General features: G+C 45.6%; 1 protein-coding gene across 1 annotated transcript in view; it reads right to left on the bottom strand.

The window, feature by feature from the left end:
• LOC134331883 (polyamine-modulated factor 1-binding protein 1) overlaps positions 1-13,752 on the bottom strand; it is a 210,232-nt gene that overhangs the window by 135,426 nt on the left and 61,054 nt on the right. Inside the window, exon 6 of the mRNA XM_063013419.1 lies at positions 12,062-12,151. Coding sequence (XP_062869489.1) covers positions 12,062-12,136 — 75 coding nt within the window. The 5' untranslated portion in view covers positions 12,137-12,151. The remainder of the gene's footprint in view (positions 1-12,061; positions 12,152-13,752) is intronic.

The following is a 13,752-nucleotide window of genomic DNA, read 5'->3' as shown; positions in this document are numbered from 1 at the left end:
GGTTCAGATGGTCTCAAGCATGTGTGGCGGCAATCAGGTGAGGAGTGTAAGTGTGTCATGCCTACAGTCAAACATGGTGGTGGGAATGCCATGGTCTGGGGCTGCATGAGTGCAGCAGGTGTTGGGGAGTTACATTTAATTGAGGGACACATGAACTCCAATATGTACTGTGAAATACTGAAGCAGAGCATGATCCCCTCCCTCCGGAAACTGGGTCGCAGGGCAGTGTTCCAGCATGATAATGACCCCAAACACACCTCTAAGACGACCACTGCTTTATTGAAGAGGCTGAGGGTAAAGGTGATGGACTGGCCAAGCATGTCTCCAGACCTAAACCCAATAGAACATCTTTGGGGCATCCTCAAGCGGAAGGTGGAGGAGCGCAAAGTCTCGAATATCCGCCAGCTCCGTGATGTCGTCATGGAGGAGTGGAAAAGCATTCCAGTGGCAACCTGTGAAGCTCTGGTAAACTCCATGCCCAGGAGAGTTAAGGCAGTTCTGGGAAATAATGGTGGCCACACAAAATATTGACACTTCAGGAACTTTCACTAAGGGGTGTACTCACTTTTGTTGCCGGTGGTTTAGACATTAATGGCTGTATATTGAGTTATTTTGAGGGAAGAATAAATTTACACTGTTATATAAGCTGCACACAGAATACTTTTCATTGTGTCAAAGTGTCATTTTGTCAGTGTTGTCCCATGAAAAGATATACTTAAATATCTGCAGAAATGTGAGGGGTGTACTCACTTTTGTGATACACTGTATATAGAATAAATTCAAATGCCAACTGCAAGCCAGCCCAAACCTTCATGCCCAACCTCAGTGTCTGACCTAACAATATGCTATTTTTCCCAAAATATTCTTTTCAGCAGAGAATAGGAGAGGTAGCACCACATGAATGTCCTCAGTTTTCAAATGGGATGTCCAACAAGCCTGTAGTCAGGTGTTCACATACATTTGGACACCTGACTACAAGTCAGAAAGCAAAACAATACTGAATGAATCTATTTGAAAGGTAAAAACACAGACAAAGGAAAAGTCAAAGGAAGACCACACGGCGGCGTTTGGGAGGAGGTCACTGATGGCCAACAAGGCGTCAGAGCTGAAGGGTTTAAGGGGGGCACCTGTATTCATGGGCTACATCGAACATCAAAAAAAAAAAAAAGCCAAAATGAAACTCCCCTCATCATTTTTGTTAATGTCTTGACACAAAGGAAGCACTCTGCTCCTATGAGGTCATTTCAAATCAAGCTGATGCAGTGGATGTCGTTTAGGGAATTACAAATGATAGTCGGAACGTGCAGAGGAAAAAAGGAAATAATCAAATAAATCCTCTAGTGGACCGTTAATGAAAGTGTGCAGCATCGGAGCACTTCAGAAGACAATCAGGCAGCGGGGATTAGTTAAAATTGGGCTGGCCTCGCATTGGCTCGTACCGTCGACCTTTTAACGGTGCGTTGTTATCTGATAGCCGTCCACCGTTAGCACTTCAGCGCTTCTCTCTGTTTAAATCTATTCCCAGCAAAGCCTTTCACACAAGCTTATTACTCTGCCTCTCCAGCCTGATTCACCCTGCCATTAATCTAAGGCAAGCTTATTTAGGAGGGGAAGCAACGCTTACCCGCTGGACACCTAATCCCAAAGCCGAAAGGCGTATTTAAAAAATGTGCAGTCATTCCAACTAAACGGCTTCAATTGTGAATAAAGAAATGAAAAAGTAAAAATGTGTCAGGAAACAGGCCATTGTTGATTTCTAAGCCATCAAATCAGAGGCAAATTTTGAGATATTTTATAGACAGATTGTACAGACAGAATGTATGTATATGTGTATACATACACCGATCAGCCATAACATTAAAACCACCTCCTTGTTTCTACACATTTCACACGCTTAGTCTGAGGAGGATGGCTGAGGCTCATGATTCATCATGATTCGTCCTATTAAAAGTTCAAATCTAATGAACCTGTTCAGATTACGGGGCGTCATTTTGATGCATGGACAAGCTCACCTCTAATTATTAATGCATTTTAGTGGATGTCATTGTTTTTAAAGCCATTTTTAGTTTTTATTAAGTGAACAGATAAGCCTTTATGTTTATCCCAGGGATCCAGCAGCCTGCTTCCCTTCTGATCTTATTAGCCTCCAATCTCTCGCTGCATGCTGGTCAAACTGCATTGCTATGCATGTTGTGTCTCTCTGACCCCTCTGTGGACAAAAAAAAATATTATTCAGTCCTTTCCTGCTTTCTTTTCTTCACCTTGATATGGCACTGATGGTCATGGTTATAAAAGATAAGCACCGTTACTAAGAAGTGTTGGATAAAATGGGACGAGTTGGAGGAGGAGGTTGCAAGAACAAAACTGCAAAGGTAACTGATCAGGACCTTGTGTTGGGTGGAGGAGGTCTGGCAGTTCAGTGGAGTTGGTGGAGTTGGTCAAGCCATCAAACTAGGGGTCTGTCTGAACCTAGTGAGCTGCCTTGCTGCCTACTGCCTACCTGGGCAGCTGCCTAAGTAGAGAGGATTCTAATAAGACATCGACTTATAAGGCAGATTATTTAGACACACTACTTGGACAGCAATTATGGCAGTTTTCGCATACTAAGCTAGCCCAGTCAGCCTCAGGCCATTCAAACCAATGGGCTAAGGCGGCACAACCCGCTAGCATGTTAGCTAACATCAAGCCCAAATTTGTAATATTTTGTGAGAAAAGTTGTGCTGCACTGAATGTTGGGATTGTATTCACTGCTAAGGAAACATCGGATGCTCCCTCATTATTCAGTCAGTTTATAGCTCGAAATAAGGCATCTCAAGAGGCAGCATTTTAAGGCATCTAAGAATTTAGACAGCCTTCTTCTAAGGAGCATGTGTAGGATGACGCAAAATGCGTCTATGTAGAGAGATCACACTTTCAGACAGACCCTATGTCTATAATGATCTCATTTTGTGAACAGGCCATGATGGAACATAGGAGGGTCTTCCCTAAACTGTTGCCACAAAGTTTTCCAAAATTAATTCTATACGAGCGCCCAGGTGGCACAGCGGGACATTCCACTAGCACACCAGCGCCGAGATTCTGAACTCCTCGGTTCGAAACATAATTGGCAGTGTCCGCAGCAGATAGTAATTGGCCACCGTACCTGCTGGGGCGGGTCAGCCGGACTATGTGTGAGTGGGATCTTCAAAACGCTTGGCGGAAGAGACGCCTGTGCAGAATGCAGGGGCGAGAAGAGGAGGGCTGTGCATGTGTAAGAAGAGGCGTGGGTGGTGGCATGCTCTCCTCAGATGCAATCGGGTATCCCTCACATTAGTAAACTGCGCTAGCCTAGCCTGTTGGCCAGTCGAGCGTCTACGTACAGACATGATTGGCTATGTATTGGTGGAACGGCTAAAAACAATGTGGTGAACTGCATTGCGCTCCTTGTTTTACTTCTGCTTTTTCCCCAGTCAGGGTCACGCTGGGTACGACTTCCCCAGAATCACTGGCAGCAATGCAGTACACACCAGCGCAGGGCCTTGGCCATCTTCCCATCAGACAAAGCCAATCATCTGTATGAAAATGCCAGAGCGACTGATAGCACCGTCGGGGATTCGAACCCTGAATCCCAGCAGTAATTGAGTAGCGTAATTTACTGCTGTGCCACCCGGGCGCCTGTTTTCCGTACATAATAACTTAAATTAATTGCTGCATACCACATGGTATGACTTTAGTAGCACAGAAATCCTTCATCCAACCATAAAAGCTGTGCTAAAAAGATGGATAGGCAATGGAAGTAAAAACAAATAAAGAGAGCGGACAGTGAGTGGAAAAGGAAAAGAACCCTACCAGGACCGTGGGGTTAGATCAGACCGACCTGCCGAATGATTTACAGCAGTGGCCACACGCGAGAGCTGTCCATTAGTTACGGGGTGCCTGCAATGCTCGGACTCGAGTACATTATTTTCGAATGCATCAGTCAGCGTTGTGAGGTTCAGATAAATTCTAATGCCTTCGATCTGTAATGCTTACTCTCTCACCGCTGCCATAATATGCTGTGGGTTAGCAGGGCAGCCCGGGCGAGGGGGAGAAAATGTAATTTATTTTTCACTGCGGCCAGTATTCCTCCCATTAGCTTCAAACGCGAGATAACTTATAGCTTTTAACAAGCACCTTTAGCCGCCCGAACACACCACGCTCGACGTGCCAAGTTCAGCGCTGAGGGGAGGGAGATAGAATGTGAGGAAAGAACTGGAGGGCACGGACGGTCCTGGATTGTGCCCCCTGTGTATGGCCTGGCACAAGAACATACGGCTGGAATAAAACCTAGGCATCATTACAGATACTCGCATCCTTCCCTATTACAAGATCTGAATGTTTCCTCTCTCCGGCAGCACATCCGGATTGAAACATGGTACTGTGGGTGCAGTGTGAGGAAAACTACACTGGGAAGGATCAAATGGTTTCAAGGGCCCATTCTTTGTAAAGGAGCACTGCCAGTTAAGTCTGCCATGCTAAGTCAAACTGTAAGTTCCACCTTTACCAATCAGACATCTTTTATAGAACAGTACTGGGAAGCCCATCGTTATGCCTCAAACAAAGCGGTTATGTTTTTATTAAACAAGTTTTCAATCCACACCACACTGAGAATCGTTTGATTGATTGATTGATTTATTATATATATACTGTATATTATGTGTTTTTCTCCCATTTTCTTCCAATTTAGCATAGTCAATTTGTCTTCCACTGCTGGGGGATCCCCGATTTTTTACAGTCGAGGTGGGTACACATTCCTCAGACCCGTGCGCAGCCCTTAATGGAACCCTTTTCCACCCATGCACTCTGCACAGGCGCCTCTATCCACCAATCAGGGTCCTTACACAGCGTTTGAAGACCCCGCCCCCACATATTCCGGACATCCTTCCCTGCAGGCACTGGCAATTATGCCCGCTAGAAGGCGCCCAGCCGACCGGTGGCAACACCGAGTCTCGAATCGAGAAGTAGCCGAATATTCCGCTGCGCCACCTGGGCGCTTAATTTATTTATTCTTAACTAGTCCAAGTGAAGCATAATAGAAATTTGGCTTTAAGTGATATAGAAATTTGGCAAAAGATTTGTGGTGTCCAGGTAGCATAGCGGGATATTCCTCTAGCACACCAGCGCCCAGGTAGAGATTCGAAACTCTGCATTGCCACCGATCAGCTGGGCGCCATCTAGCGGGTATAACTGACAGTGCCTGCAGCAGACACGTTTCTGCTAGGGTGGGATGACCGGACTATGTGGGTGGGGTCTTCAAACGCTGTTTAAGGACCCTGATTAGCAGAAGAGTTCCGCTGAGGGCTGCACGCAGGTCGGAGGAGGCGTGAGAGGCAATATACACACCTCAATTGCAATCAGTGATCCCCCAGCAGCAGAAGACAAATTGACTACAATAAATTGGGAAAAAATGGAAAAAAATGCTTAAATAAAAATAGAAAAAATATAATATAAATATTTGGATAGGAAACATTTAAGTTTTAGTAGCAAACGGCATTAAATTATTTTAATAACTGCCTTCGAGAATAAAGTCAAAATATTTAGATTTCACACATTGTCATAATATTCTGAGAAACAAGTTTCTTGCAAAGCTGTTTCTTATACTAATAACTGGAGGAAGTTACCTGCTATATTAAATACTGAAATATAAATAATAACATAAACACCATTACCATTCCGGGGTCCACATTTCCCGAAATCACTGGGCGCAATGATGTAACACACTCTGAACAGGACCGCAGTCCTGACCAGCCGAAAGCACCACTGGGGAATCGAGCCTTGAATCCCAGTGGTAGGAAGGTAGTCTGATTTTTTACTTTTTGAATGACTGAAAACTATAAAAACCATGTTTTTACTTACTCATTACATGTGATTAGGTATAAATTAATGGGTAAAAAATTGTAATCAAATCCACAGTGTAAGAAAGTGTGCAAAAAAGTCAAGGGATCTGAATATTTTCTGAATCTCTCTCTCTCTCTCTGGTCTGGGCACCTGTGTGAGTGTGGTGATCCGGCTCTCCTTGATCAGATGGGGGTTTGTGCACTGGATTCAGAATTAGGAATTGTAATTGACTAAATTGGGAAAAGAAGGGGAAAAAAATCCTGATAAAAAAAAAATCCTGCAAATTCATCTGTGTTAAGAGCAACCCTACATTCCGAGCTGACACCCCCTGTCTTGTTTGTGGGCTGCTGTTACAACACTTACGCGTCCTGTCCGGTACACATTTGGGGTGAGAGCTGACACCTCATGTCTTGTTTGTGGGCTGCTGTTACAACACTTACACGTCCTGTCTGGTACACATTTGGGGTGAGAGCTGACACCTCATGTCTTGTTTGTGGGCTGCTGTTACAACACTTACGCGTCCTGTCCGGTACACATTTGGGGTGAGAGCTGACACCCCCTGTCTTGTGTGTGGGCTGCTGTTACAACACTTACGCGTCCTGTCTGGTACACATTTGGGGTGAGAGCTGACACCTTATGTCTTGTTTATGGGCTGCTGTTACAACACTTACGCGTCCTGTCCGGTACACATTTGGAGTGAGAGCTGACACCTCATGTCTTGTTTATGGGCTGCTGTTACAACACTTACGCGTCCTGTCCGGTACACATTTGGAGTGAGAGCTGACACCTTATGTCTTGTTTATGGGCTGCTGTTACAACACTTACGCGTCCTGTCCGGTACACATTTGGAGTGAGAGCTGACACCTCATGTCTTGTTTATGGGCTGCTGTTACAACACTTACGCGTCCTGTCCGGTACACATTTGGAGTGAGAGCTGACACCTTATGTCTTGTTTATGGGCTGCTGTTACAACACTTACGCGTCCTGTCCGGTACACATTTGGAGTGAGAGCTGACACCTTATGTCTTGTGTGTGGGCTGCTGTTACAACACTTACACGTCCTGTCCGGTACACATTTGGAGTGAGAGCTGACACCTCATGTCTTGTGTGTGGGCTGCTGTTACAACACTTACACGTCCTGTCCGGTACACATTTGGGGTGAGAGCTGACACCTCATGTCTTGTTTGAGGGCTGCTGTTACAACACTTACACGTCCTGTCCGGTACACATTTGGAGTGAGAGCTGACACCTCATGTCTTGTGTGTGGGCTGCTGTTACAACACTTACACGTCCTGTCCGGTACACATTTGGGGTGAGAGCTGACACCTTATGTCTTGTGTGTGGGCTGCTGTTACAACACTTACACGTCCTGTCCGGTACACATTTGGGGTGAGAGCTGACACCTCATGTCTTGTTTGAGGGCTGCTGTTACAACACTTACACGTCCTGTCCGGTACACATTTGGAGTGAGAGCTGACACCTTATGTCTTGTTTATGGGCTGCTGTTACAACACTTACGCGTCCTGTCCGGTACACATTTGGGGTGAGAGCTGACACCTCATGTCTTGTTTGTGGGCTGCTGTAACAACACTTACGCGTCCTGTCCGGTACACATTTGGGGTGAGAGCTGACACCTCATGTCTTGTTTGTGGGCTGCTGTTACAACACTTACGCGTCCTGTCCGGTACACATTTGGGGTGAGAGCTGACACCTCATGTCTTGTTTGTGGGCTGCTGTTACAACACTTACGCGTCCTGTCCGGTACACATTTGGGGTGAGAGCTGACACCTCATGTCTTGTTTGTGGGCTGCTGTAACAACACTTACGCGTCCTGTCCGGTACACATTTGGGGTGAGAGCTGACACCTCATGTCTTGTTTGTGGGCTGCTGTTACAACACTTACGCGTCCTGTCCGGTACACATTTGGGGTGAGAGCTGACACCTCATGTCTTGTTTGTGGGCTGCTGTTACAACACTTACGCGTCCTGTCCGGTACACATTTGGGGTGAGAGCTGACACCTCATGTCTTGTTTGTGGGCTGCTGTTACAACACTTACGCGTCCTGTCCGGTACACATTTGGGGTGAGAGCTGACACCTCATGTCTTGTTTGAGGGCTGCTGTTACAACACTTACACGTCCTGTCCGGTACACATTTGGGGTGAGAGCTGACACCTCATGTCTTGTTTGTGGGCTGCTGTTACAACACTTACGCGTTTTGTCCGGTACACATTTGGGGTGAGAGCTGACACCTCATGTCTTGTTTGTGGGCTGCTGTTACAACACTTACGCGTTTTGTCCGGTACACATTTGGGGTGAGAGCTGACACCTCATGTCTTGTTTGAGGGCTGCTGTTACAACACTTACACGTCCTGTCCGGTACACATTTGGGGTGAGAGCTGACACCTCATGTCTTGTTTGTGGGCTGCTGTTACAACACTTACGCGTTTTGTCCGGTACACATTTGGGGTGAGAGCTGACACCTCATGTCTTGTTTGAGGGCTGCTGTTACAACACTTACACGTCCTGTCCGGTACACATTTGGGGTGAGAGCTGACACCTCATGTCTTGTTTGTGGGCTGCTGTTACAACACTTACGCGTCCTGTCCGGTACACATTTGGGGTGAGAGCTGACACCTCATGTCTTGTTTGTGGGCTGCTGTTACAACACTTACGCGTCCTGTCCGGTACACATTTGGGGTGAGAGCTGACACCTCATGTCTTGTTTGAGGGCTGCTGTTACAACACTTACACGTCCTGTCCGGTACACATTTGGGGTGAGAGCTGACACCTCATGTCTTGTTTGAGGGCTGCTGTTACAACACTTACGCGTCCTGTCCGGTACACATTTGGGGTGAGAGCTGACACCTCATGTCTTGTTTGAGGGCTGCTGTTACAACACTTACACGTCCTGTCCGGTACACATTTGGGGTGAGAGCTGACACCTCATGTCTTGTTTGTGGGCTGCTGTTACAACACTTACGCGTTTTGTCCGGTACACATTTGGGGTGAGAGCTGACACCTCATGTCTTGTTTGTGGGCTGCTGTAACAACACTTACGCGTCCTGTCCGGTACACATTTGGGGTGAGAGCTGACACCTCATGTCTTGTTTGTGGGCTGCTGTTACAACACTTACGCGTTTTGTCCGGTACACATTTGGGGTGAGAGCTGACACCTCATGTCTTGTTTGTGGGCTGCTGTAACAACACTTACGCGTCCTGTCCGGTACACATTTGGGGTGAGAGCTGACACCTCATGTCTTGTGTGTGGGCTGCTGTTACAACACTTACACGTCCTGTCCGGTACACATTTGGGGTGAGAGCTGACAACTTATGTCTTGTTTATGGGCTGCTGTTACAACACTTACGCGTCCTGTCCGGTACACATTTGGGGTGAGAGCTGACACCTCATGTCTTGTTTGAGGGCTGCTGTTACAACACTTACACGTCCTGTCCGGTACACATTTGGGGTGAGAGCTGACACCTCATGTCTTGTTTGAGGGCTGCTGTTACAACACTTACACGTCCTGTCCGGTACACATTTGGGGTGAGAGCTGACACCTCATGTCTTGTTTGAGGGCTGCTGTTACAACACTTACGCGTCCTGTCCGGTACACATTTGGGGTGAGAGCTGACACCTCATGTCTTGTTTGTGGGCTGCTGTTACAACACTTACACGTCCTGTCCGGTACACATTTGGGGTGGGAGCTGACACCCCTTGTCTTGTTTGTGGGCTGCTGTTACAACACTTATGCGCCCTGTCTGGTACACATTTGGGGTGGGAGCTGACACCTCATGTCTTGTTTGCGTGCACTGACCTCACTAAGAACTAAGGCCAGATTTATCACAACTCAAGCCAGCAGCAGTACTTTTGACAGTCTATTACTGAGGATTTTGGTGACTGATGACACAACGCTAGACTGCTTTAGGCTAATGATTCTCATTTATGGGCCCAGCTCAATCTAACTCACCCTGCTCTCCTGCAGAAAAAAAAATTGAGCCAGGATCTGTACTCAGATCTGTCACTGACAACTGTTTCTTTCAACGATAGCCTGTACTCTGGCTTTAGCATACATTTTGTAGGCAATTATTGACAAGCCACTAATTAGCTGTGCACTTTGTAAGCCGTTCTCTTCGTTTGTTGTGGTTTTAAATAAGCTCAATCAATAGCCACTTTAGTAGTCCACCATTATGTACGACCACAGAGTCCGGACTCGTAGCTGAATGCATCTATCAAAGACTAATTAAAGCTTTCAGTCAAATTACCATCAGCTTTAGCGCATTTATCCATTTTGGATCAGTCCTATCATCTTTTCAGAGGGTATGAATTAAAAATCGATGACCTTTTCTTCATTCTTTCATTTCATTGACTTACTTTAATTTACTAACCGGGTGGCACGGTGGCTCAGTGGGTAGCACTGTCGCCTCACAGCAAGAAGGTCCTGGGTTTGATCCCTAGGCGGGGTGGTCCGGGTTCTTTCTGTGTGGAGTTTGCATGTTCTCCCCGTGTCTGCGTCGGTTTCCTTCCACAGTCCGAAAACATGCAGTCAGGTTAACTGGAGACAATGAATTGCCCTATAGGTGAATGGGTGTGTGTATGTGTGTGTGTGTGTCTGCCCTGCGATGGACTGGCACCCTGTCCAGGGTGTTACTGTGTGCCTTGCGCCCATTAAAGATCTGGGATAGGTTCCCCCCGCGACCCTACTTGGATAAGCGATTAAGACAGTGAGTGAGTAATTTACTAAAAGTATTGTCTTGGTTAGGGATGCAGTGGGTCCGGTGCTATCAGACGACGCTCACCTGAGAGCAACGATGGAAAAACCCTGTTATCAACACATGGGAGAAATTTAAAGGAGCCAGTTAAGCTGCATGTTGAATAGGAGGTTATTTATTTGTTAATCTGCACTGTGTATATAGTACTGTCTTGCACTTGTGTTCTGTGTTGCACCCTGGTCCTGGAGGAAGGTTGTTTTGTTTCAATATGTACTTGTATAATGCTGAAATGGCAATAAAGCCTCTCTTGAACACTTAAAAAGAGGAAAAGAGGAAAACCCACACAGGCTCGTGAAAAACATGCAAAATTCCTCACAAACGATGACTGGGAGTAAGGACTGAACCCAGGACTTCAGGTACCATGTGGCCAAGCGGCACCCACTCCGACAGTTGGAATGGTTTGCCAATCTGGTGATTCAACTCTCCTTTTTCAGACCATGTGCAAACTGCAGTAAATTCCCAATTGGGAATTGGAATTGACTAGATTGGGAGATAAAGTGAGGAAAAGGGTTTTAGCCAGTTCAGCTGCATGTTAAAATGAGGAAGGGTGGGGGGGGTATCCAAAAAAAATCACACAGGCTTGGAAAAAACGTGCAAAATTCTTCACAAACGGTGACTGGGAGTGAGGACTGGACCCAGGATTTCAAGTACCATGTGGCCAAGCGGCACCCACTCTGACAGTTGGAATGATGTGCCACTGTGGTGATTCAACTCTCCTTGTTCAGATGTGGAGGGAGGGGGTTTGGGGTGTTGGTGTGAACGGCAGTGGATTCACAATTGGGAATTGGAATTGACTAGACTGGGAGATAAATTGGAAAAAAAGAGTTATAGCCAGTTCAGCTGCATGTTGATGAGGAGATTTAAACGGGTTGGGGTGTAAAACAAAGAAAAACCCACACAGGTTCGGGAAAAACTTGCAAAATTCCTCACAAACGATGACTGGGAGTGAGGATTAAACCCAGGACTTCAAGTACCATGTGGCCAAGCGGCACCCACTCTGACAGTTGCAATTTGTAGTAAAAAGTTCCAAACTTTTGATCTTGGTACCAACTTCAATTAATAACAGAACTGGATTGTTACTTTGGATTGTGAGAATGTTACAAGGAACAGATTTAATTAATTAAAGCAGTAAATTCTTAAACTTTTTGGAACCCTTGAGGTGCAACCCTTGATCATAATTTTTTTTATGATTTATGGCATTGCTGGGGAGTTGAACCATAGATCCCAGCAGTAGTGGGCTCGCATAACTTACTGTGTTACCCAAGTGTGCACTGTATTTTAATATTTTTTTTACAATGCACATTATTATGCTTTCCCTTTAATGTCTTTATTAATTCCATTTATTTTAATGTAATTGTTTGCTCTGTTGTGACTCACTGTTATCCTCTATTCAGTACTGACCACTATGGTAAACTACAGCAATGATAATCCTACCTTAGCTTTTACAGCCTGTTCAGAGAGAGAAAACTCTTGAAGTTGCTGCAGTAAGTTGTCCTGACCGGCCTCCATCACATAAGTGATCACCTGTAAGCAGCAGCAAAAAAAAAAAAAAAAATAGCACATAGGTAAAGTGTACAGAAGAAACAGTTTATTCCAAAGGAATAATTATGGTACACAATTATGGTACCATCGTTACGGTACACAGAGCTGGACAGTTACTGGACTAGTAATCCAAAGGTTGCTGGTTCAAGCCCCACCACTGCCAGGTTGCCACTGTTGGGCCCTTGAGCAAGGCCCTTAACCCTCAATTGCTTAGACATTATACTGTCACTGTACTGTACTGTAAGTCGCTTTGGATAAAAGCATCTGCTAAATGCTGAAAATGTAAATAGACCTTGCTTAGTTTGCTTTATATTATTAAATTTATACACCAGTAAGCAATAAGTTAAAAAATTCGTGAAACAAAAATGTCAGAGACAGTTTAACCATTTTCAGTACACGGAGATGTCAGTAGACATGCTAGTGGGTTGTGCCACCTCATCCCATTGGTTTGCAAGGCGTTAGGCTAACTGTGTTTGCTTATGCCAAGTTCACACTACACGACTTTCCAAGTCGTCAGGTCGCTGTACAGTTCACACTACACGACTGAATCTCTTGCACCCGGGAGTCTTTCAGTCGGTGTATATTTCACACTACACGACTGATCGGCGATAGGGGGTTTCACACTACACGATCCATCACCAACTGGAATCGCAGGCGAGCTTCTCTGGTCTCCTTTTTTTCTTCTTTTAAACAAAAACACACGTGAGAAGTGACGAGGGTTTTAATGACACCACGTCCAAAAATGCACGTCAACAAGTAGCGAGAGATCAGAGTGTTTGTGGTCTGATGTGCAGCGTAAAATCAAAGAGGAAAAATAAATGAATCTGAGTGGATTTGGCAACACAAACAGTATATGGCTTGTTCTGTAGTAAAGTGGATGTTAATTAATAATTTTGTAATGCAGCGTGGGTGTTATGTTTTGTAGAGGACGATCAAATCAGAAATACTACGTGTGTGTGCCGGTGTATCCTGATATAAACTATATCCTCTTCTGCATTTCCCCTCACACCGTATCCTGTGTTCTCATTGGCTGTTCGACATGTCACTCATTCCCAGTTGCCCGTCTGAGATCAGATATCTGACGTGCTAGAAAACTCGATCCGGTCGCCGAGCGCTCGGCGAGCCGGTCGGGTCGAGTTGTTGGATAGTTCACACATAGCGACTGAGAGCCGAGTTTTGATCGCCGAGTGAACGCTGAGTTGCTCCCGACCCGGAAAATCAATCGCCGACCAGTCGCCGAGCGAAAATCAGGGCAAAAATTGTGTAGTGTGAACTAGGCATTAGTAAGCGAAAACTGATGGAACAGCTGTTCTAAGTAGTGCGTTCAAACAACCTCACTTAAAAGTCGATGACTTATTAGAATCCTCTCTATTGAGGCAGCTGCCTATGTAGGCAGTAAGACAGCAAGGCAGCTCACTAGGTTTTGAAAACCCAGTGATCTCACTACATAGATGCATTTTACCTCATCCTACACACGCTACCGAGAAGAAGACTGTCTAAATTCTTAGATGCCTTAAATGCTGCTAAAATACTGACTAAATAACGAGGGAGCATGCAATGCTTTGTTAGCGGTGAAGACAATC

The sequence above is a fragment of the Trichomycterus rosablanca genome, chromosome 17 (assembly GCF_030014385.1).
Source record: "Trichomycterus rosablanca isolate fTriRos1 chromosome 17, fTriRos1.hap1, whole genome shotgun sequence".
In the NCBI taxonomy this organism is placed as follows: Eukaryota; Metazoa; Chordata; class Actinopteri; order Siluriformes; family Trichomycteridae; genus Trichomycterus; species Trichomycterus rosablanca.
Note: the sequence above shows the minus strand (reverse complement) of the source record. Positions and strands in the feature narration are given on the sequence as shown.